A 26302-nucleotide genomic window follows, 5' to 3' on the forward strand; every position below is an offset into this window, starting at 1 on the left:
AAATATTTTCAGTGAGAAAAGGGAGGACTATAGGGAACCAATTAGGTTTGCCAGCAAACCAAAAATGTTTGTGACTGGTGCCTCTGAGGGTCAAAAGTAATAAATTTGACATGCACTAGTATCCCTGATATTGCACCGTGTCAGGGGATAGTGAAGATTAATATCGTAATTAGAAATACTAAACAACATCTCCATTACAAGACAGATAAAGTGACAATCCCGACACAGTCACAGCAACAATTTTATTCGTCTTTTTTCTTCCAACTCAATGAAAGGACATACATTATCAGCCTGGATGACTTCTATATTTTGGGGCAATGAAGTGCAAAATAGCTGGTGAAGCTGCATGACACAACTTTGGGAGATGGAGGGTTAGAATGTGGGATTAAAGGATGGGATGACATAAGTAAGGGAGGTTTACCTTCCTTGGCACAGAGACAAACACGCGTTCGTTCTCTACTGCACATGGCTGGCAGCAAAAAAAAAGAGCAATACCACCGATTCACATCTAAGCAGATCACCATCAGCTGTCACTGCAAAGTGATATCCCAAATCCCAAGCTGGTTTCATCCAGACTAAGTTCCTGCAGACGCAGCATGTCTGGTGCTCAGGACAATACCCTGCCTTTGCTCCAGAGGAAACCCCAGAATACAGTCTAGTGACAAAGGCATGTAGAGTTTCAAGATTTAGTCCCAGAGAACATTGCCAAAAAGATAAAACCTCTTACATGCTTAAAGAGTACTGAGCTTTTATGATACAAGCCTGAAGTTGTGACAACTGTTAATAGCTAAAGAGATTTTTTTAATCAACATTCTGTTGAAGTCATTAGAAAGCCTCATCACAAATAGTCACTAATGTTAAGGAACCTGAGATTCTATTTTAGAAATGAAACAGGAAAGCTTATCTTCTTTGATTTGTAAGTATTATCTTTTTAGATAATCTGCATGCACTATTGTGACAAGAAAGCTTAAAAAAAAAAAATCACACGGCTGTGCAGCTATACCTGCAACCAGTGAACTGGCCAAAGAGCTCAAAACCATGAAAAATAAATTCATCCTAATTGCACGTTATTCTTGCAATATAATCAAATGAGTTTTGCTCAGTAATCTATTTAGCCTGTTCGTGTTATTTTGGATTTACACCAGGACAGTTCAAATTACCTCACTACTCCCACACAGCAACCAAAGCAAACACTTGCTAACATTTGAGAGGTGGGCGAGGAGGCAAAGTTAGTTACATCACCACCACCTTTCCCACGAGCTGAAGAGGAGGCACATGCCAACGATCGGTGAGGTACACACAAACAGGCCTTTGCTTGTCCAAGAGTAATTCTCAGACATACAGGTTCAAACTTCTTTCCTGCATATAGCAGCAAAGCAGCTGGCTAGTGCTAAAGAAGAGGGGATGTTGACATGGCAAAGGGAAAGATTCTACCTTGTGCTGCTGCACAGTCTTAGAGTTGGCTGATGACACTAAGACCAATGGATATTACAAGAGAATGCTTAGCAGCAGCTTACTCTCTTGCTTTTCTGTGTCTTTAGAAACAGAAACAGACAACCTCACTGTGCTTACATCTAAGCGTTCATCTTAAATAATTCCTGGACCTGAATCTTCCAGTTAAAAACTGTAGCACAAATGGGAATGCACAGCTTAAAGAGACCTCACTACACCCATCACTCACTGGCAACAGCAAGTACATCTAGGCTAACTTTAGCAAAAACATACAGCAGAAGTCTCCATGGCATTCCCATTATCGATAGGAATGTAGTCTGATCTTGAAAGCATAGACTGACAGGGCCTGCCTACATAACCTGCTAAACTGCTGACTGTCAACATAGCTGGGAATTCTTTTCCAATACCTGATAACATTGTTGCAACTTAAACCAACTATTTCTTACCTTATCCTGACAGGCAGGTGAAACAAATTAGCTGTTTATGACAACCTGTATGTATTAAAAGATGGTTTTCAAATCCAGTCACTTCCTGTCTTCTCTTTTACAAATGAAACAGAGACCATTCTTTCATTTTCTTTTTAGGAGCTACATGTTAGTTAAACTAGAGTATATTGCTGGTTCTTTTACTAGCTGCCTAATTTACTTACCTCCTTTTCAAAGCTGAGCGCTCAAAACTGGACATACTTTAGCCAAGGTCCCAGCATTACTGAATGAACAATTAACTTTGCCTCCTCTGCCACCCCACATGTTGTCAAATCATCCCAGACCCATGTCTGTCTGTCTCTGCAGCAAATTGCAATCAGCTGTAACGTCCCAATCTTTTCTGCAGAACTGTTTCTTGGCCACAATTATTGCTCCTTTTATAGCTAGGCATTTGATTTTTCCATCTTAGGTACAGAACTCATCGCTTCCCTTTGTAGAAATTCATCTTCCTGATTTCAGACTATTCCTCCACTTTATCAAGCTCATTTTGAATTTTAATCAGTTCTCCACAGTGCTTCCAACCCCTATCTCCCCTCCTTCCACACTAGCACAGCTTGGTGTCATCATGTACCACACTACAGCTGTGATAAGGAGACATGCTAGTGGTTTTTTTGAGTTTGAATATGCAGTGAAAAGCAAGAAAGAAGAAAAGAAAATCAATGTCTTAAGAATGTCAGTTTAAATAGCCAGCAAAATATTAAGAAAGTAGATTAGGAATAGAAACCCAGAAATCCTAAATATCTCCCAAAGGAGTGTATCAGCTGAGCACAAAGCTGTGACAAGTTTTCAGCTCTGGGGAAGACACTGCCCATTAATTTAGCCCTTGAAGCACCTATCTTTAACTATATAACCACATTAATAAGGAATAGGAAATACAACCAAAGGAGTTCCTGCGTTTATTTACGGACCAGGTAATACAAGGTGGGTAACACAATTCTTGAAGCACTTCTAGTCTTGTTCCCATCTTTATTATACGTTTCCTGGAAACAAATACACAAACTATATAGCTAAGGTTTCATTATCTACTCTGTATTATCCTGTGATTTTTTAGAATACATTAAGTGCATAGCCATCTTATTGTAGCCTCAGAGTATATACTCAGGTATTTTTCCAGACAAGCAATTAGAAGATTGGAAAGTCTCACAAAATACTCCTATTAATTGCTCCACGGAGAGCAAATCTAGAAGCACTAAACAACTGCAGCATCCCATGGCACTATTACAGCCAAGAGTTATTGCTCGCTGTGCAAAGTGACTTGCAGACGCGTACACAAAACCTTGCAATTAAAAAAAAATAAAAATCCTCAAACTTGAAGCCACCTCCAAAACCTATCATAGTTGCTATCCTACAAGCAACTTGTGCGTGCAGATACATGCTACCTGCTAATACCCAACCCTTTTCAGATCAAAGGATCACAATTTTACATTAAAACATGCCTTATATTACATTTATTAGGAATTTTGTAGTACTTCCACTAAAAAGTCAAAACCCCTCTTGTGTTAAAACAAGTAGCACAGAATTCCCTTGCCTTTCTGTTTACTGAATAGCAAATCAAAACACTACAGAAACTTGGGATATCAAGGAAGGCTTTCTGGGAAGGAAATAAAACAAAACCAACTTGTCAAATGGGACTTCCTGCTGCTGCATACCATGTGGTGCTCTGGTGAGCTGCATCTGTTCAGCTATTAAACACACTGGTGAATCTGATAGTGATGGCAGTGACATTATCAAATATGCTGAGTGGTTATTAAGGCTCTATAGCTTATTCTTTTCACTTTCTATTTTAATTGGTAGAAGTTACTGTAAAGTAGCTTCACATATGATAATGATCTTTGTGCTTGTCCATAAATGAGAAGGCACTGCTACATAATCCACAGCAAGTCTTAAAAACTCCATCTGCCGTGCAAGGGAAAGGCTGAGTACTTTGGCTCCAGGAACTCTCTGTTGTTCCCTGGAATTCACTGGGTCAGGGGAAAACAAAACAAAACAAAACAAAACAAAACAAAACAAAACAAAACAACATATGGGGACCAATAAGGCTTCAGGACATTAATAGGGTTTCACAATGAACAGGAAGACTCCAGTCTGTAGCATTTAGTGTCTAGGCAGTAAGTTGCAAGTCAACCAAGGGAGAGGGCTGAACAGAAAATAACAAGACATTCCAGCCCCAAAGTGGAGCATTGAGAATGTAATGCTTCAAACCCTATCCTTCAATCCAGAGGCCCAGTATGAAGAAGGTTATCTGACACAACAGCAGAATACGCAGAGGGAAAACTTCCCAGTCTTGCACAAATGTCTTCTCCTAGGCCACAGAAAATGTATAATGCTGCAGCAGCAAGCATGATTTACATCTCCCTGAGGGAATATCTGGACTTACATTTTGTCCTTGACTGAACACAGATTATCACCTACAAATTCTAGCACAAGAAGTTAAAGCCACGTTAGTATTTTCATGCTGCTGCGCTGAAGGCTTTGGGATAATTTCACAGAGAACTGGCAAAACTGAAGGACTGTATCTTTCCTTTGTTCCTCAGCATCCCTTATTCAATGTAAGCTAGTTAATTTTTGAAAGCCAAGAAATGTATGAGTCAGTTACTTCAGCTAATTCACCCTCTGGAGCACCAGAATGCTTCAGTGTAAATGGGCTTTCACAAACAGAGAGCTGTTTAGGCCTCTCCAAACACTTAACAGGAAAACTCAGCTTGTTACATTAAGCATAAACCACCAGAACATTGACAATATCAGTTCATTAAATCCTTATCCTGCCTGTTATTGTTGCAGAAATTCTTGTGACCAGCATGATCTAAGAGAAAAAACGAGGAGACTTAACAGCGGCAGCAGCCCACTGTCAAACGGGAAGAATCACTCTAAGACTGACAAGGAACGCAGATATTATACACCTATGGTTGCTGCAGGAAGAGAAAGGAAAAGGCTGTTCAGTGACACACCAGCAGTGAAGATGCACTGATGTCAAGCATGTCATGCTCAGGTAAGAGAAACAGTGATTACACAGCATAGGCAAGCCACTGAAAAGCAGATGAAGATACAACTGGTAACCTGGGTTTCAGGAAATCCAGATAAATTCCCTGCGCTGGCTCTGTTTCCTGCACTACCCTGGTGCAATGAGTTAGTGTCAAAGACTGGAAAAGTTAAGTAACTAAACTGGGTGAAAGTAGGAACCAGGCCCAGTGTGTTCGATTCTACTCTCCAGTACACCAGATTAAATTCAGTGGTATTACTATAGTTACTCCCCACTGACACAGTGGTGTAAGTGAAAAGCGAGAAAGGCTCAAGACAATAAAATAGCCTAGAAGAAAAAAAGCAAACTGGCATTAAATATTAAAACAAGTTTCCAGTTTGGTGATGACACTGAGCAAAACCCGAATTAAGTAAGTGGTCTAATTAACTAATTATGAGTCACAATTAAGGTAATATCTCACAGAAACAGAATAATATTAAGACAAGCTTTCCTTATTAGCACAAAGTGATTAACTACAATAGCAATGTTTACTTAAACAAATGCCTGAAGCAAAGTAACATTGCCTCTGCACCTTTCACCTTCCAGCAGGAGTTTTCTGGCCTGATGTAGGTCCTGCTCATGCTTACTCATATTTCTGCAGTTTCTTCAGACAAATCACTAGTAGAAGTGGTGGCATGAGAATTATTTGGAGTTAGGAGCAGGACCTGTTCAGGCCACCAGCAGCACTTTTCGCCTAGTCTTGTTCTGCATCAACAGGCTAATCTCTTCAACTGGTTTTAAAAATTATGTTGTTCACACTGCATGTTCACTGAAAAACTGCTACATTGCTACTTTGTGCTGCAGTGCATGCTATATCCTTATCCTCACTTAGAGCTCGTAAATTTAAAAGACAGGGAGTTAATGGGCCAGATCTTGGGTTCTCACTTATATTCATAAGAAACAAACCTTGATCTGTCCTGTGCAAACCTGGCCTTCTTTCAATGGGTCACAGCAATCTGAGAATCACTCTCTCTTATTCAAGCTGCCATTGGGAGCTAAAAGCATAATATAGGATACTCTGAAAGTGATGCCATTGCTCACGTCTGTCTTTTTTTTTTTTCCAAACCACACATTGTCAACCCAAAGTGCCTACAACCTGCCCGTACCCTGCACTGTCATGGCTTCTCACACACTGGATACACATGCCTTCCACTTGGCTTTGAGCCAGGCATGCCTAGCAGGGGGGAAGGAGTGTAAATCTTTTTATGTTTCTCTAAAATTAGACAAGAACTAGGCAGTAATAAACTAGGAAATATTATCAGGGCTGATTCTATTATATTACTAGATATAACAAACACTATATGCTTAATAAAATACACTGTAGATAAAATAAGCAGAGAAGTACCCATGTAGGATATGTGGACAAAAGTGACTAGCTCTTGGAAGCAACCCTTAACCATCCACAGCTCTCGTTCTCCAAATAATTACAATAATTTCCTATGATTTGGTGCTTCTTCCTTTGGGTGTTCACCCAGGTTTCAGCGAACATCCCAACTGTTCTGCTATTGCAAACGGTCAAGTATTCTTTAAATCTTAATAAGGTTGCTAAAATGTCTGATAAATTTTTCATCAGCTCTTTTTATACATGGCCATGTTCTGGCAGAGTTGGTGCCAAGTTATTAAAATATCTGTAACCTTCATATCCAAGAATGTTGGCTAGTAACCAGTGCAGGGAATTTTGGATTAAAAGGACCTGATTAGACTGGAATGGTTATAAAACATCAATGAGAGACTATAAAGTTAGCTAGGAAAGGTGCTGCTATGGAGGAAAGACAGGCTATTTACTTATATCTAGATGATAAACTAATTCTTCAGCCCTCCTTTCTGAAGCTAGAAATTTGTTATTTACACATAAAAAACCTAGTCACAAAAGGATATGTCTCCTAATTTTCTCCACAAGCTTATTTGCTTTGTTCTTGCTGCTTTTGTTCTTTAATTAGAACTAATCAGTGGTCCTCATCAAGGCCTTCCATGTGAGTCACCATCTGAAGTGACTCTGTCCCTGTAGCTATACAGTATCCCTCATTCTGTGGGAAAGAAAAGGTATGTAATCACTGAGACCCCTGGAGGTTGCCACCTGCTTTCACTGGGATTCACTGGGACTGCAGAACATGCACGGCACATGAATTTGTGTTTGAGGACACGGCAGAAAAACAACTTAGGGAACAAGGGAAAAAGAAGTGAAAGAAAGAATCCTTGAAAATAAGACTGGATGTAATCCATATAGAACCTCAGAGCTCTAAAAGTAACAACGTAAAAAATGAGCTGCTTTATGAAGAGGTCATGAGCCTCTTCAATTTTCTGTTAATAAAATATGCTTGCTCTTTTGCTTGCCTCTCCACATTGGTCCACTTCGGTTCTTAAAAATGCACAGGTTTTGTCAGTATAACATCACTCAGCCCAAACCCCTTCTATTCTTACTCTTTTTAGCATTTTTTTTAAGTTGAACAAGGCTCCAGAAAAATTTAGTTCCATGGTTATGTTCTGTCCTCATTCTGGATTAAAAGTCCCATTTGTGTACAGTTTGCAATGGTAAAATCAAAGGAAGACTTGCCATCAAATTCAATGACAGTTTTGGATCTTAAGCAGATCAGCCAACAGACAGATTCAATTTATAGTGTAATCTTCTGCAAGACCATTTCATACAGCACCATGGCCACATGCAATTCTTTCCATATTACTACCAGATGATTCTAATATATGTGGGGCCAACAGAAGTGTTTCAAATATCTACTCACCCTCAGACAGGCTCTACATCTTTGCTAGAAGAAAGCACCTCAGGACATCCATCAGTGTTGAAGGCTGAAGCATTTTGCAAATGACACAAGGTATTTTAGCTGAGAACTTAGGTCCTACTGGTCGTGTAATTTTCTCTCACCAAGGGACTAGCAGGTGTGACCCCGTCATACAGCATGTTTTTTGGGAAGGAAGCTTTTATCCTTCCAAAAGCAGAAAAGGAGCAGGATGCATAAAGGAGTTAGCTGTGTAGAGGAAGTGGGAACTTCTATTTATCCCAAGACAGAGGGAGAAGATGAAAGGAGTTGCTTCCCTCAAGCACATTTCCAGGCTAGGGAACCAGGAAATCACAGTTGGGAGACTGGACCTGCCATGGTGGTATAATGGACCTTCCACGCCAGCATCACTATTTCTCCTTGCAGTACTCCATGATGGCAATCATAGCCAAACTGTTTAATTCTATCTCCTGTTCAAATTCCATTAATATTTTTCATACAGTAAGGTATCAGTCAGTTCTGTACCAGAATTAGCACATTTCCATAACCTTCTCTCATCAATTGGGCTTGTTTATGGCAAGGACAGACCACTGTTGCTCAGTGCACGATAACAGACTGTGCAGAGTATTCAAGATGAGGCATTAACAAACAGCTTATATCATAAAATCCCTTCTCAGAATTTTTTTAATCTATGTCTCTGATAATACAAAAGAATAACTTAATTGCACATTTTCAAGGCATGGCTTGACCATTTCAGTGATTTATTTGTTTTCTTTCTTACAACTTAGATCTTTAACCTGATCAGTGAGGTAAATGATTGCTGCATTTAGCACAAAATCCCTAGATTAATTCACTGCTCCCATTCTAATTAACTTAATGTTTGTGTACCTTGAATTGCATTCTCACCTGCCTGTCTAGTTCCATAAATGATTCTTTTTTGATGGCACTGCTTTTCATTATTCAAACCCATAAGCAAGTCTGGAAATCCTTCTTTCAGAGCAATTTTTCTTCAGTTTAAAGTTTAACACATAGTCTGGTTGCTGAGTTTTTTTCCCTCAAAAAACCAATAATCACTGCCCACAACAGTTAAACTTACTATACTATACATTTTCCATACACGTATATTAATGACAAAAAAAAAATCACAAGGAAATATCAAATATTAGCAGAATTTTAGATTAGATAACACGAGCCTTAAGAAATTTTCTTGTGCCTCAGGGTAGCAGAATATTAAATATCAGAACTCTGATTAACATAAGGATCCAAAGTCTTTCCAGGGCTCCAGAGTGATCACTGATGCTCTCTTAGCTGATATGATGACGGCCTGCTTTTTAGAGGTGCTGACTATATTCAGTTTCCATAGACTTTAGCCACTGATGTGCATCCTCAAGCATTTCTAAAATATCAGAGTTCTGAAACCCAGTTCTGCTTTATTTTTCAGCCCTTCCTGGACATGAATAACTAGATTTTAAATTCATTACTGTTTCATGCATATGCAAGCCACCACTGACCTTACCAAATCTTTGCATTCCACAGATACAAATACAACAATAAGGAATTCCATATTTGAAAGATGATTATTGGAAGAAACTTTATTCTGGAAATATTTTTTTAAAATATTATTAAACCCTTCCTGGGAAAATTAATTACCTCAAATATAATCCACTAAAATCAAAGGTATTTTTACCATCTCACTGAAAGTATATCCAGCTCTCTAGGCATTGATCCAAATACAACTAAGTCAATAAGAATCTGTCCATTGACTTTCCATTAATCATTAAACCTAAGACATGCGAAGTATTCAAGAGAGGATAACAAATTCATTTATCTTAGGACTCTCCAACTTTTTCTCTGGTACACTCAAACACAGAAATCTGATTCTCACTTGGGTTTTACTCTTTCTGTTCACTTGAGGGAGGGTCATTATATTTGTATAAAAACTATCTATATATTATATATATGTACAATAGAATCTAACAGAGTCAGCTATTAAAAGCCTAGTGTAGAAGAATACTGCATATGTATAGCTAAAAAACAGAGGGAAGGGAGCAGGAAATAATAGTCCTCCCAAAAATGAGTAAGCAAAATGGGAGAGGACTTTTGCAGAATTTCCCATTAACATAAAGCTGAAAATCAAAATCCCTTGATATCAATACTTTTTTTTTTTTTTTCCACAAAAGTCAACATTTAATTTGGAGATACTAAATATTTTCCCAGATTATAAAAAAATGAAGTATATCATATACAAAAACTGAATAAATAGCTCAAAAAATGGGGAAGCATAAACTTCCTTTTAAACTAAGAGAATTTTTGAACCAAAGCTCACAAAAACTCACAAAAGCTTTCACTTAATTTTTATCCATATCTTTCTCATGGAAAAAGTTTCAAATGAAAAATGTCTTTCTCACAATATATGTTTTAATAGATGTAGTATATAAATAGTTGGGACAAAGAGCACAAACTGAATTTATTCATGATCCAAAACCCAATTTACTGTAAGACATACAATAGTTCCTATCCTGTGACTGTTCATTAATTGTAATTTTGAAGGCTTCAAAAACAAGAATCTAAGTGCAATACCGGTTGATCTGTCACGCCAGTAATACTGGATCTTCAGAGTATTTCAGGTTAATTGCGTTATACCTTGCATACCTTCTACAGACAGCTGAAAGCCTCACAATCACAGGCCCTGGTTCTCATGGGGAACTTCAACTACCCTGACATTTGCTGGAAAAGTAACACAACCAAGTAGCCACAGTCCAAGAGGTTCCTGCAGAGCATTGATGATAACTTTCTGACTCAGATGGTGGAGGAATCAACAAGGAGAGGTGCGCTGCTGGACCTCATACTAACAAACAAAGAAGGACTGGTCAGTGATGTGAAGGCTGGGGACAGCCTTGGCTGTAGTGACCACTAGATAGGGGAGTTCAGGATCCTACGTGGAAGAAGCAGGGCAGTAAGTAGGATTGCAACCCTGGACTCCAGGAGAGCTAACTTTAGCAACTTCAAAGACCTCCTTGGAGGAATCTCATTGCTAGGGTTCTAGAAGGTAGGAGGGCCCAAGAGAGCTGGTTGCTATTCAAGTACCACTTCCTCCAAGCTCAAGATCGGTGCATCCCAATGAGGAAGAAATCAAGCAAAAGAGGCAGAAGGCCTGCTTTGATGAGCAAGGAGATCTGAAAGAACTCAAAGGGAAGAAGAAAGTTTACAACATGTGGAAAAAGGACTGGTCACGGGAGGAATATAGGAATGTTGTCAGAGAATGCAGGGATGCAACAAGGAAGGCTAAGACCCACTTGGAAGTAAGTGTGGCTAGGGATGTTAAAGACAACAAGAAGGGATTCTTCAAATACATCAGTAGCAAAAGGGAGACTGGAGAAAATGTGGGCCCCTTGCTGAATGAAGTGGGTGCCCTGGTGACAGAGGCTATGGAGAAGACAGAGTTACTGAATGCCTTCTTTGCCTCAGTCTTTACTACTAAGGCTGGCCCGCAGGAATACCAGATGCTGGAGGTAGGAGAGGAAGTCTGGAGGAAGGAAGACTGCTCCTTGGTTGAGGAGGATTGGGTTAGGGATCTCTTAGCCAGACTAGACACTCACAAATCCATGGGCCCAAATGGGATGCACCCGCAAGTGTTGAGGGAGCTGGCAGATGTTATTGCTAAGTTGCTCTCCATCATCTTTGACAGGTCACAGAGGCCAGGAGAGGTGCCTGAGGAATGGAGGAAAGCCAGTGTCACTCCAATCTTCAAAAAAGGCAAGAAGGAGGACCCAGGAAATGATAGATCAGTCAGTCTCACCTCCATTCCTGGAAAGGTGATGGAACAGCTCATTCTGGACGTCATCTCACAGCATGTGGAGGAGAAGAAGATTAACAGGAGTAGTCATCATGGATTCATGAAGGGGAAATAATGCCTGACCAACCTGATAGCCTTCTATGATGGCATGACTGGCTGGGTGGACAAGGAAAACGCAGGTGACGTTGTCTACCTCGACTTCAGCAAGGCTTTTGACACTGTCTCCCATCACATTCTCAGAGGGAAGCTTAGGAAGTGTGGGATAAATGAGTGGAGAGTGAGGTGGATCAAGAACTGGCTGAAGGACAGAGTTCAGAAGGTTGTGATCAATGGCGCTGAGTCTAGTTGGAGGCCTGTAACTAGTGGTGTTCCCCAGGGGTCAGTACTGGGCCCAGTCTTATTCAATATATTCATCAGTGACCTGGATGAAGGGACAGAGTGCACCCTCAGCAAGTTTGCTGACAATACAAAACTAGGAAGAGTGGCTGACACACCAAAAGGCTGTGCTGCCATTCAGCGAGACCTGGACAGGCTGGAGAGCTGGGCAGAGAGGAGCCTAATGAGGTTCAGCAAAGGCAAGTGTAGTGTCCTGCAGCTGAGGAGGAATAACCCCATGCATCAGTACAGGTTGGGGGTTGACCTGCTGGAGAGCAGCTCTGTGTAGAAGGACCTGGGAGTCCTGGTGGGCAGCAAGTTGACCATGAGTCAGCAGTGTGCCCTTGTGGCCAAGAAGACCAACGGTGTCCTGGGGTGCATTAAGAAGAGTGTGGCCAGCAGGTTGAAAGAGGTTCTCCTCCCCCTGTACTCTGCCCTGGTGAGGCCAGGTCTAGAGCACTGTGTCCAGTTCTGGGCTCCCCAATTCAAAAGAGACAGGGAACTACTGGAGAGAGTACAGAGGAGGGCTACGAAGATGATTAGGGGACTGGAGCATCTGTCTTATAATGAAAGGCTGAGAGACCCTTTAAAACAGTTTTCCATGCTTTCTCATCGTAGTATTAATCTTATTTGTTTACATTTTCCCTATAATATTTTTTCCTAATAATATTAAAGAGAATGTAATAAAAAACTATCTACCACAATCTACCCTGAGTTTAATTTCTTTTTTATTTTTGCGTGTTTGATATATCCTAGGGTAGGACTGTCACTCTTCTCTCACTGCAATTACAGGGTGTTTATCCCCAGCTTCCCCCAGAAGAGGATTAGGACAAACATTCAAAATGCTGCCACATCTGCCTTATTCCATATTTTAAACCTTCGGCTGTTGTTATCAGAACAATCTTCACAACTTCACCTACTTCAGTAGATCCATACCTGTAACTAAGCTTAATTAGTAATTCCTCACCCTGCTTGAGATAATAGAAGTGAGACCAGTTTAGCTTAAGTAGCTAGTGTCCTGTAGGCTGGCTGTCTTTCCTGGAACACCAAAGCTGTAAGATCTGAAATGTTCTGCTGGTCTTATCCTCCACAGAAACTTCTTGTTCTCAATTTCAAAATCAACCATAACCATAAAAACAGCACACTGGTTCTGTGCTCCCCAAATACTTTGTTTTTAAAACAAATGACACAGACAAGGAAGACAGACTGCCAACTCTTTCCATCAGGCATACAAAATGTTACATTTTTGTTACAGTTTAGTCTTTCATTTTAACACTGTTTAAGTTGGAAACATGGCATAATTTATATTTAAAACACTTTTAAAAAATGGTTGAAGTATATTGATGGAAACCTATCCTTCTCGTCTTCACTAGTAGGTCAAATACTACTTGTGCCACACAGGAGAATACCAGTTTCCTATGGTACCAGCATTGCCAGAAAGCGCAATTTAACAGGATTTCTTAGTCTTTTGAGGCAATATCTTTGTCTAACTGCACTTTGTTCCTCACGATAGAAAAGCTAGAAACTCGAGGCAGCAACAGCACAGTGCCCATGGAAGACGATGACTTTTTTTTTTTTTCTTTTTTCTATCTTCTGTCTAATGACTTGAGAGAAGAGGATGGGAAGAGAAGAACAGCAGAGGTAGGAACCGGAATCGCTGACAGAATTACCTAAGGGCTTTAGAAGTCAGTGAAAAAGCCAAGCACAGAAGTGTACACAGTGATTAACTAAACACTACGTGAATAAGCTGCCACCTTTTTCTGTTTGGCATGGAGATGTATGGGGACCATGCCAAGAAAAGGGGAAAAAAAGAATGAATGTAGTAATTCTCAGAGCTATCTGTCCTTGTTTTATCTGTCAACAGGAGAAGGAAGCAGCAGAACACTTTTAGGCATGATATCTATTTCCTCTTGGACTAGATCTCCCAGCAGAGACTGCACAGAAGACCATTTCCATAACAGAAGTCTAGTGATTGCTATGAAAACTAATTGCTGCATCTCTGGATGACTAAACCACATTAACATCCCTTTCTTGAAGCACAGGGACGCATTTCTATCATACACACAACCAGACACTTACATCTAGGCTGCTACAGTACAGGTGGAGTTTTATAGTAATCTACTTTGGAATTTAAAATATTTGCACTGGAACTCTTAAGCATCTGGTAGCAATGCAGATTACACATTTTTTAAAATGTTTCTCATATTAACAATGGTTATTTGGGGAGGTTAAATGATCACTTTAAATAAATGTGTTCTTAACCTAACACTAAAGCTGTGATTCAGATGATCAAGTAGCAATTTTCCAAATCAGAATTTGTTATGAGCTTCATTTCATTATTAGGTTTACATCATCTTTAAGTAAACAGAATAATAAAGAGGGCAAGCACTCACTGAAGTATCATAAGCAAACTCATAATTTCCTCTTCCATTTCTGGAATGAAGATTAAAAGCAAGCTACCTCATAGCTCTCTTCTGAAACATCCCAAACAAGCACCCTCCCCAACATGCTAGAGAGGACTATGATCTAAAATTATTTAACTCAAACCAATAGTCCCAAACTTTCTTTGCCAGCATTCTGCTGAGAATACACTTAAAACCTATCCTTAAACATGTCCCAAATCTAGTCACTGGGGAGGATCTGAGTGACTAATGATCTTCTGAGTAACATGACAAATCAGTAACAAAAGAATCAGTTTCCATTATACTGTAAAACTAAATCCTAGCATACTTAAACTACAACTATATCCTGTTATAATGTTATAGTTGTTATAACACAGGTAAGTTATCCATGCACAGTGCATCTCAATGTACACAGGCATTTACTGCTCATGCATATTCATTATACAAACAGGTGAGTGGGTACATGCAAAAGAACATGCGGAATTAGACTCTTCTTCCATGTTTTTCCTCCTTCCACTATGTGCAGCTTTTGCATGTTTCTGGTTATGTAGTAGATAAGATATTCTTAGCAGCATCTCAACATTGGTGCAAGAAGGAAGTTTCAAATGACACAACCCTCCTACTACTTTACTTTTTTTACAGCTAGTTTAATACAGTAGCTGCCAATATCAAAAAACTTCAACCCAATAAACTGGTTTTCATAAATGACATATACATAGGCTTCTCCATTTCTATGTCCTTCTTCATTTTTATAATTGTGATGTTTCACAATATCTTGATGAGCTAAAGTAGGTCTCAGACAAAATTCTCAGAAGTGTCTGCAGTTCCACTATCTTTAAGAAGATATATGTTCTTTGGTACTACGAGTGCTTTTGAAAATACTGCCTTTCAACTTTCTTTTGAATATTAGCCATATTTGAAATAGATTCCAGGGAATTGTATCCCAGCAGTTTTCCAAGCTTTACCTAATATTGACAACCCTTAAAAAAATCCTTGCCGGATGTCTTAGGATGTCACATCAATCCTTTAGTGTCTCCACTCTATAGAGTGACTACATTGAATCAGGTCTCAGAAGGTCAGACCTTGTTCCAGTGAAATTTCTGCACGGTTATCAGAGACTTTTCTCTGAAGCAGAGAAGGCTTCAGGGAGGTTCCCAAAGTCTCTTGCAAAGACAATAGGAAGAGGCCAGGATCACCTCACAGAGCATGATGATAAAAGGCCTTTTGCTGCTTCATTTCAAAGTAACAGTAAAGCATAATTTATGATTTCCCGATCCCTGTTAAGCTGGTAGTGTTTATGACCATAGAAAACCCTCAATTATTCTCTTATTTTTACCATCAGTTGCTACAGCATGGGTATAAGAAAGTTATTTGTGTAAAAAAAATAAAAAAAACCTGAAGCAGTTCTGAGCAAGCAATAATTTATCTCCAACTCATCATTCATGAACCCAATGTTTGTTTTAAAATGGAAACCAAGGCTAGACAGAAGATTGCGCAAATATTATGGTTTTGATAGACTTCAGGTCTAGTAAAACTACAAGAAAAACATTCCATAATATGACAATGAAAAAGAAAATACTGTAAGAAGAAAGTAGCACTGTTGGCCACAGTGGGTGGGTCTGGTCTCAGATTGCAAAGAAACGGGCAAATGATGACTAGGCACCTGATCTTAGATGTGGCTTTGGAAAGAAAAACTTTTAAATTCTCTTCAGCAGCAAAATACATGCCTTGAAAAATGTAGACTCTCATTTTTTCTGGCACCTGGGATGTTTTGTTCACATTTTTAAATTAAGATTTTACAATACCAGCCAGCTATTTTGTCTATGCATTTCAACGTGAGAGAAGGTATAGATAACCTCTGAATTTTATTTAAGGCCTTCTTTCTTTGTTTATTTACTCAAGTCAGTAAATTTAAAAAAAAAAAAATACCCTTGGTCCACAATGCGAGAATGCCGTTACAGAAATAAGGAGCCCAGGAAGACTGAATACCGTAATTCCCTCTAATTTTGCAAATGATCACTGCTGAATGTTTTCTGAGGGTAAAAGTGTAATTGGTTATAGATCAATAAGTAATTTCATTCACAAGGAACCCTTCTGTTCCTGAAAGTAGAGAGATTCTTAAATCAAAATCAAACTAATACATTAACAAAGTTGAGATTAATCTAAACAACAAAATTTTATACTGCCCTAGTTATGTTTATCTCAACTGAACATTTATTTATGTTGCCATAAAAATCCAGATGCTTTCAATTTTGATTGCTAGTTATTTGCTTTAAGGCAGCTGAAATCACTTTTTTAGACTTCCTAGCTTGACAATCTTGCTTTCTGTTTAAGATTTATCATCACAAAGGAATAGTGAAATCAGAGGATAAATTCTAGTGTTAACAATAAGTGCAGTCGATTGTGTTACACTGTAATTCCCCCGTCAGATTCCAGATTAAATCCCCCAGGATTAATATATCTTCCTCTGACATTGTTAAATCTTGTTTTATGTAATTGGATTGCAGTGAACTTCTGTATCTGTACAGGTATCATGGTATGATTTTTAATTGAAAAGCCATATAAAGTAGCACTGTATAAAGTAAAACGCATTTTGAGAACATCTGAGACCCTGTACAGTGTTGTATGCTATAAGCCATTAAATTAGTTCACTATTGACCCTAAAAGGTTCATTAATAAACTGCTGTATTTATATTAAAATAAAATATTTTTTAAAACCACAAATATAAGAACAATCAAGACAGGAAGAAATATCATGCATTTGTTAATACTTACGATATGCAGCTCTAAGTAATCTCCAAGCCCAGTAGAACTGTCCACTCGTACCAACACAGCTTCTTTTTGAACAGTACTAAACCCTATTGCCAGTCTGTCCGCACGAGTGCTTGGCCGATCATTAGGAGGCCACGTGTAAGTGATTTGTCCACCACCTTTGCTAAAGATATACGTTGTTCCCGCTGTAAAACAGGAAAAAATATAATTAGCTCACTTGCACCAATGCAAATCCACATGGAAATCTACAAAAATCAAGATGTTCTCATATAGCAAATGGATTCATAGAAACAAAGGCAACTATATTTCAACATGAAGGGGTCTTTATCTCTGGAAATTTTGCAGCAAGAGAAATATTAGTGCTTTTTATATAGTGCAATCAACACAGAATATAACATAATTGCATATGCTGCCACTTAAAATACCACAGCTCTGATTCAGAGATGCATATCTATTCAAGAGAGTTCTTAAGCATATGCTTGAAGAATATGTTTCTGTGATGTGCAGAACAGGGATGAGTTGAACCAAATGCTTTCTCAAACTGGGACTATGTGGCAAAGAAATCAAGTAATCCCAGCTACTTCATGACTGACAAAAAAATGCAGCTCCTTATTTACACAATGAAAATGATATGTGCTACATGATATGTCATCGTGCCCAGCAAAGCAAATGTTAACAAATAGATTCAGATAAGACTTCTACAGATCTGAGGTTTATCAGCTTGTGATGGATGGGGATAACAAATGGAAACATACTTGTTGTGTCAGGACAAAAAGATCTCCGTCTACCATCTAAGCAAGCAATGGCTCATTTGCATAATGTTCAATGCATAACTGAGAAGAGTGGAAATCTTTGCACATTATATCCAATGTGCACTTACAAAATCCATAATCTGTTTTAAACAAGTGTGGTAATCTAAACCCACTTAGCCCTCAGGTGCTTAACTTCGTCACCAGCATATTGCCTCTGAACTAAAAGAGCAGCATATCTTAACATTTTCCATTTAAAACTTGTCTCCTAACAACTGCATACAGCAGGCAAATTGTGCATGCACTTGATCTTTCATTTGTAAAGTCACTACAAGCTGTCCACTTCTTTTCTATGAAGACGGTCAAAGCTTAGGGAGATATGTCAGTGCATTGTAAATACAGATGTCCGGTTTTACTAGTTGTTCTAAACCGGCTCACTGTGAGGGTACTCTCAATTTTGTTAAATGTAATTCAGTTCATTCCAGCCAATACTTTCATTATATACTCCCCATGTTGATGTAAGGGGATAGTGCATAACAACATAATTGCCATTTCCTTACTTTCTTTCAAGATGGATCAAAAATGCTGTGACTTTACATAAATGTGGAATTACGTACCTACTTACTAGTTTTCTCCAGTACAATCAATCTGTAATATTTTATGCACTATGCATAGCACTTAAAAAACTGTAAAGCTCATTTTATATCAACACACTTGCAGGATTGCACTGTGCTTCAAATAGATCTCTTGGCTTTTCTCTTGATGGCAAAATACCAACCTGCATGTGTTTTGGGAAAACTTGTCAACTTTCTTTAGCAAAGACAAACACAATAACAGATCTGACATCTAAGGTTTCACTTATGCTCCAAGTGAAATCAGGGTTTATCATCATTGTAAAGAGTTGTGCAAGAGTGGTGAAGATAGGGGCCGTGCCTTAAAAATGCTTGGTAATGGGCATGGGCAAATGGTGTCTGGTTTAGGAATGCATATGACAAAAACCTAATCTCCTGCTCTCCCACCATTGCTTTCCTCATATGTGGTGCTCTGAAATGCAGAATAATCTGTTGCATGCTGTTCAGTAATGAGGGTTGAATCTCCAGTTCTAGTACATCCCAAAACAGATACATGAGACAGGTAATATCACTCTTGATGGTCCCCAAGTCCTCCTCTTTGCTGCTAGTGTTGACTTTAAATCTTGAGGCAATTGAGGAGTGACAAGGGTTTGGACCTTCATACAGTATATGTCACACTGGTGTCTGTAGTGAAAAGAATTATTTTATGTTGATGAAAAACTGAGGGCTTGATCCAAATCTCATTAAAAATAGTGACAGCCTTTCTGTTGACTTCATAAAATACTGTGTCAGATCATGAATGAAGTTCTTACAAGTAACAAAAAATAAGAAAGCTAAGAAAAAACAACTCCTTACACCTCAATGTCACAGATGAAACTGTTAGAATAGTACATAAGATTTAAGTGGGAGTGCATAATTCTCCTTTTCTTGGTTGTAACAGATGTGTTTACCCAATATAGAAGACAAAGAAAAAGCCTGCCAAGCGATGATGGAGTCATACTGAATACAATGACCCAGTAGTAAGTCTCCAGATCTGAACAATGAGAAACTGTTGTTCTCATTTAGGCTGAATCTTTGTCACAGTTTTTTGCTAATTACTGCCCTTCAAATAAACCAATGAAGAGCAATTCATTCCATACTGCTGTCTCATTGAAGCCAACGTCAATGTCAGTAGGGCTGGATAAATGTAGCTGTAAATCTTAAACTACATAGAATCAACATAGAAGTTAAAAAGCTTATCTTTTATCCATGACAACATGTGGTTTATGGTTTTTTATGGCAAAGCTTTCCCTTCTTTATAACTGTCCATTTTGTAGCTCTTCGAACTAACAGCGTGTCTGGTTACAGGATAATTAATCCATGCTGATGAATACAGATCTGCCTCTGTCTAAGCTGTACAGTGAGTCACGTTCTTTGAATTTCCTGTATTAATTATGAAAAAAATGGGTCGGAAGCCATTTGAGAATAGATCCTCTAGTGTTTGTATTTCAAGAAAGACAAATATAATAATGTAAAATTTATTACTCTGGGATTGATCTCAGCTTATAGTCAGACCTCCCATTAACTATTGAAAGCTAGAAACTGAGCAGTTGTTCGAAACCACTCTGCTTACTATCCATTTTGGATATGTTAAGAAACAACAGAGGAAGCCTAATTCATTTGCTCCATAAAGGCTTTTACGCTTTCTGACAAACCTTATAATGTCTCTGCCATTCCTTCAGAACATTGTCTCTAAAAACCAGTCATCTTCCTCCTCTCTCTTAGCTCATGGCACTGTGTTGTTCGGAGTTTATCATCTCAAGAGAATTGAAAGCAGTAGAATTAGAATGTCAAGAATAGCAATGCCATCAGCACGGTACTTGTAAGTAGGCAACTTTATAACATGCCAGTTATATCTCTCGGCTGCAGAATTTACTGCATAATTCTTTATGCGTCCATGCATCTACACAATGTTTAGGAAAAATGTCCATACAGCTCTTTGAAATTCTTAACCGTGAAAGCATGGTTCCTATTGTAACAAACTGCCAGTGGTCAAGATACAGTAATGTTTTTTAATGGCCTGGGTCTCTCAAGTCCTACTTGTTTGCAAAATTCATCTTTATGAAATAGTGCATTCATTTCAGCACAGCCTGGCAGCAACTCAAGGACATCTGCTTACCTATACAGTATTAAGCAGACAAATATTTTGTTTAGTACCCATTTACTGTATCTATTACTGTGTATGACTGCAAAGCTTTTCAATATTTATTGCTCTGAAGTCACATCCAATGTAGTTTAATAGTTTGCTCAAATCAACAACAAATCAACAGCACTCTACTTCCCTCATGTTCATCCTAATTTTGTGTTTAAGGTATATTGCACTGAAGGGTAATGTACATAATTCCATTTTTCCCACATAATGTTAGTAACTTAATGTTTATTTTCAACATTCACATCAGGTTTCAGATGCCAATTAAGTGAAAGCAATGGTTTGATTGAGCTCTGGACCCCAACAAAGTATGATTCCATCAGACTCTGTAGCTGAAAAACTAAAGACTGAAGCCTACAAACTTCAATAATGAATATTAGCTGCCCTTTCATTAATAGTAAAGCAATTTTTAACTATTATAAAAAGTATGAAGGATAAGCATTGATGGTTATAATGAGAAATTACTCAATAATGTAATTTTCTTCCTTCTGTATGTTATCAGTACTTCACTTCATTCCAGGCTAGAAGGTGAACCCTCTTATTCCCACTGGTAAGTAATTACTTGCATTGATAAACCTGCTGAATCCAGTGAGACTATTTGTGCAGACTACTACTAATTACGAAGAGTGAAGAATTTACAATATGAAATATATACATACATATCTGCCCAAACATCTATATGGAGGCATTAATCACACTTGCTATGTTCAGGGGTGCATATAAATCTCCATTAATACTTCTTTTTACATTTTCATCTATGTATTTTCATCCTGCTCAAGCTGAAGTTCCAGAAAAGTACACAAAATTTCCATACGTAGATTTGCACAGATTTTCTAAGGTATGTAAAGAAAGGAGCGGTCCAAGTCTGAAACACGATATGCCAGGGGAGAGAGGGGGATGTTTAAAAAATAATCCGTTTGTTGGATCAAACCCCAAGTCTTCAGTGTGCTTCTTCTTAGACTGTGATGTGTTATTAATTATTTACACAGAACAGAGAATATATGCCTCGGGATTGAGGTGAGGAGGGATTGGCCGTTAGGGTTAACCATGGGAATAAGATAGGAAGCACTGCTGGAAGAAGTATTTCAAACTAAAGATCAGATTCAATTGAACACTTCCTGAAGGCATCCTGGTACACTCCCTTCCATTAATCCAGACAGGAGTCTGAATATGGATTGTAACTGATTCACTGCAAGAACAACATCAGGCTTCTCGAAGTACAGTCTCTTTAGAAGTAGAAGAGGTGTATTGGATGGGAAAGGAGAAGATTTTCAAACGGATCATTGCTTGTAGCTCTCCAGAAAGCTTGAGCCACAGCGGTAAGAATGGAGAAATGTCTCATTTTATGGCCAGGTTACTCTTAGACTAGTGGATAATAGGGTCTAGGAGTATATTTACGATGTTCCTTTGAACACACTCAACTTGGCAAAACTTAAAGGGTCACATTTGCCTGGAAAATAAGCACCACTCAAAACAATTTCTAGTTAGGTCCTTAAACCAATCTGAGTGCATGCTCAAACTATGACTGCCGCTAGCAGTCTTATCATGCTTGTACCTTTGTCAACTGTAAGTTCACAAACTGCATAGCATAATTCCTTAGTAATTCCATTACCTCATCGATCTTCAATTCTACCACAGTAACTGTAAGAAGACTCATCGACCAAACCAGCAATGACAAAGACCATTACTGGGTTTTGTTATTAATGTCTTCATTAATGATATCATCTTGCTACTTCAGGCACAGATGCTGATGAAAATAAAGAGAACAGAAAATGTCTATCTGCCTGTCAGCCTTCTGCGCCACCCCCCTTTCACTATGCTCCAGCTAAGCTCTAAAATTCAGTTTTTCTGTAGAGACACTGAAGCCACATCACTTTTACAGTGGCTGCTGCTGGTTGAATCTTCAAACCTCCAACATTGTCTATGATACTACTGAGACATCTGCACTCTCTGCATAGGCTAATACTGTGCTAATTGTAATCTAGAACTGAAGCCTATTTCATAGCATGGGACATGTCTTAAAAGTTATGGTCAAGAAGATAGATTAACCCAGGCAATAACTAGATGAATATGACCTCAACCAGCTCAATCATCAGCTGAAGCAACTCATTAAAATAAGCCAAGAAAGCAGTATCCCCAGTATATAAAAGGTGCTGAAACAGAAGAGCCTTCACCTCATTGCTGCTGTATGCTGCCTCCTCCAGTTTATCTATCAACCAGTCAATGCCAGTATTAAATAGGCAGAGAAGATACAGCATTGTACATTCCTTGATAAACAGAAACCTTACTATGTAGCTACTATTAACTCAAACACAACTTTACTTTGTATTATAGAACTTTGTATTATAGAACTTCTTTTACCAAACCACTACAGAGACCCTGATTTGCTTTATCAGAGCCTACAAAGCTTTTCATCACACTACATCCAAGTTTTCACAGAGATCTATAAAACAGTGCTGTTCATGGTTTATTACATTCAGCTATCCTCAAGAGTTGTCTCCAGGTAAAGGCCTAGGTGATAACAGAACAACACAGTCTCAAGTCAAGCAGAGCATCCTGGCCTTTGCAATGACATTTATTGCAGATTCAAGGCAGTAAGAGAGAAGCAAAGCTTTTTCCTCAGACCACAAGAGTTGCTATATGTAGCTTAATCAGCTCAGCACTATGCTCCCCCTTCAAATACACATGCATGCATGTGCACAATTCAAAGAATCAACAAAACAAGAAAAACAGAAAATCAGAAAATCACTCCTTCTGCTTTCCTCCAGTCTATGGCAATGGTATTTGATCAGTACCACAACCTGGTAAATGCTTTGTAGGTAGCACAATACCATTCTCACCTGTCTAAAATGATCCCTATGGTCTTCATATAACATGACTTTCTAGCGACAGGCTCTTGACTAAAAGGAGTGCTCAACCTGACACTGGTCACTGGCTCGACTGACAACTGTGCAAATCCAGCTACAGCTTCAGCCACTTGGACTGAAGCATGGTCTGATTCCAGTTAATTCTCTGCTTTTGCTGAGAACTCAGTGGAATGCTTCTCCATGAACTAGGTCACATCATATCTCTCCCAGTAATGCAAGAAAGAAATGTGGGGAGATTATGTTATACAAATACAAACTTTCTTTGTTTCTGTCTTTGTGTTTTATGTCTCATTGTTCATATTTTACACTGCATGTCATAATAAAGTGAGGGAAAAAATATTCTATTCCAGTTCCAATTGCTTTTGTAATTTTAATTCCCTAGTTTCAAATGTGAAGTCTTATTTTTAGAAAGTTTCTCTGTGGAGGATAACTTTATGGAGCCGCACAACATATGCACTGTCCTTGCTCATCCTTCAGTAATTTTTCAATGCAACAGTCAAGTTCAGCCAAATTTGAGAGGGGTAGGCAGAAATTTCGAACGAAATTTACTCTTAGCAGTTTAATGAAAATCAGTGATTGTGTAAAAAAAGAAATCTGTAGAGCTCAACCACTATATTTTTTGCTTGGCAACAGCCCATAGGGCGCTTGGTAGTTTTATATTGGTAGACCAGTCAATACACTTGGTGTGCTACACTAGCCAGACAATGGTGCCACACATTTGAAGTCTCATCAGGAACTCTGGGAGGAAAGAGGAACAGAAGCTATTAGATTCTTGCAGTAAGAGAAACATTTGGGAAACAAGGTATCATTCCATAAAAAAAATCAGAATTCATTATTTTTGCTGCTTTTGGAACAAAATGTTCATATTTCAAGGCAAAATATATAACTGTTATCTAGAATGAGGACATGTAGCTCTATTGATTTCAGTGGGGTCACCAAGGGACAAACAACTAAAACTTGTGAGTAATGATGGCTCAATGGATGTGTATGCCCATAAAGAACAACTTTTATGCAGCTTAGCATCAGTATTACAAGTTAGCATCATTCTTACCATCATAAATGACATAGACGGATAAAATAAAATTTTCAAGGAATTTAAAGGATTTTCCAACTGGAATGATTCTAACATCTTCACTCAAATCAAGTAGCATCCTGAATGACCCCACTGATTTAGATTAGATCACTTAACTGGACTAAAGTACTACTCAGTTTGAGTAGGCATATCAAACTAAGAGCTTTCAATTGAAATGAAAGTTGAAAATGAATATAATTTTGAGAAGGACCTTGTCTAAGCAAGACCTAGCTGAAAGGACTCCTAAGAGAATGTAGAAACTAGAGTAGCTGTTCATCTGACTTATTAACAAAACATAAGTTGATTTACTGAATGCCAATACACTTGATAGTATTTAGGCAGTGGTTCTGTAAAGTTGTTTTGATTATATTTGAAAAGTCCACAGTAAAAATGTTCTGGGGTTTGTTGATCTCATTAGTGTGTCATTTACACAAAAATGATAATCTATTTTGTGAAAGGGTACAGACAGTTTTTCTAAAGCAAATCTGACACAGACTGGTAAAGGAAAATTATTGTTCTTCTCCGGAATCTCTCAGTTTAAAAATTTTACTGGCTGTCTATTACCTATTACTTTTCCAGTATGGATGGCTGTTCAAAATTAATTTAGAACATTTCTGTATGAAATGTAAGCCAAGTAATTCCCCATTATTGCCTTGCACCTTTATGTAATGTAGATGGTTAGAAAATGATATATTTCTGAAATCAAAGCCTACTTTAAATGTCATACTGCAGTCAACATGAAACATTTTAATCCATTATAACTCTATTAAAGGTAACAAGGATACAACGTGTCTGCTTCTGAAAGCTTGCCAAAAAGTCAGATGGAAATTAAAAGTCAAATGTCTATAAATAAGGCAAGGTTTTATTCCTCCTACAACCTTGTCAACTTATAGTTAAAGATAAATTTCTTGAACAGTGTCTAGAGAAGTGGAAATTGCGTTGTCGGGAAACACATATGAAAAGGCAATGAGATGAAAAATATTTCCGGACACATATAATGTAAAGACATTATCAGATTGAAATTAGTAAACTCAAGTACTCTTGAAGACAATAGGACTGTTCTGGTTCCCACACTCCTTACATTAGGAAACATCAAGACCCTATACTTCAATTTAAACACTGTTATATTAAATTCCATTAAAATAAGTAGACTGCACGTGCACTGATTTGCTTCTTATGGCTTATTAGTTGTGCCAACATACAAAATTAATGCAGTTAAGGGGCTGGTTAGTTGAAAGGATTTGTAACAGGATGCAGAAACTAGGACATTAGCTCAAATACTACGCAGGTTGACAGAGACCAAATGTTGTTACCATCTGTTGGTGGCCCATGTGAAATCATTCAGCGGTTCCAGTCCAGGGACCTTACAAACTCAACAGATACCTGGCAAAAGTTAGAAATTCTGTAAGCCAAGTAACTTGAGTTGTTAGAGTTTCCAAGCTTGATGACTCAACTGGGAGGCCTTTAAGTTCAAGACAAACTGTTTATGTACCAGGATGTCAACATCTCCCACAAAAGCAGCTCTGCACAGATGTTCATATAGGCCAAAAAACAGTAGAAGAAAATAGAAAATTAAATTTTCTCTGTATAGGTCCATCAAAAGGCAATGTACTTTTCAAAGAAATAATAATTTTTGAAAATTCATTATTTCATGCAAAATGAGAGTGCCTGAAGTTGTTTTTGTTCAAGGACCTACAGTGGTATCCTGATTCTAAGAAGTGTTGCAGCATTTCTGGCAACCTTTAAAAATCAAACCCCTATTCTTTAAACGAAGATTCAAACATTTGAAGTAGCTGGCCTTAAGGTATTTAATTATGTCAA

The 26302-nt window shown here is 38.3% G+C and overlaps 1 protein-coding gene across 25 annotated transcripts in view; it reads right to left on the reverse strand.

Annotated features, from left to right (window-relative positions):
* NRXN1 (neurexin 1) overlaps nucleotides 1-26302 on the reverse strand; it is a 719965-nt gene that overhangs the window by 204506 nt on the left and 489157 nt on the right. For all 25 annotated transcript variants that reach the window (XM_086460706.1, XM_086460705.1, XM_086460703.1 and 22 more), the window contains one exon: nucleotides 17037-17218. In XM_086460706.1, coding sequence (XP_086316832.1) covers nucleotides 17037-17218 — 182 coding nt within the window. The remainder of the gene's footprint in view (nucleotides 1-17036; nucleotides 17219-26302) is intronic.

This window comes from Leptosomus discolor, chromosome 2 (genome assembly GCF_034619465.1).
Source record: "Leptosomus discolor isolate bLepDis1 chromosome 2, bLepDis1.hap2, whole genome shotgun sequence".
NCBI classification, from domain to species: domain Eukaryota; kingdom Metazoa; phylum Chordata; class Aves; order Leptosomiformes; family Leptosomidae; genus Leptosomus; species Leptosomus discolor.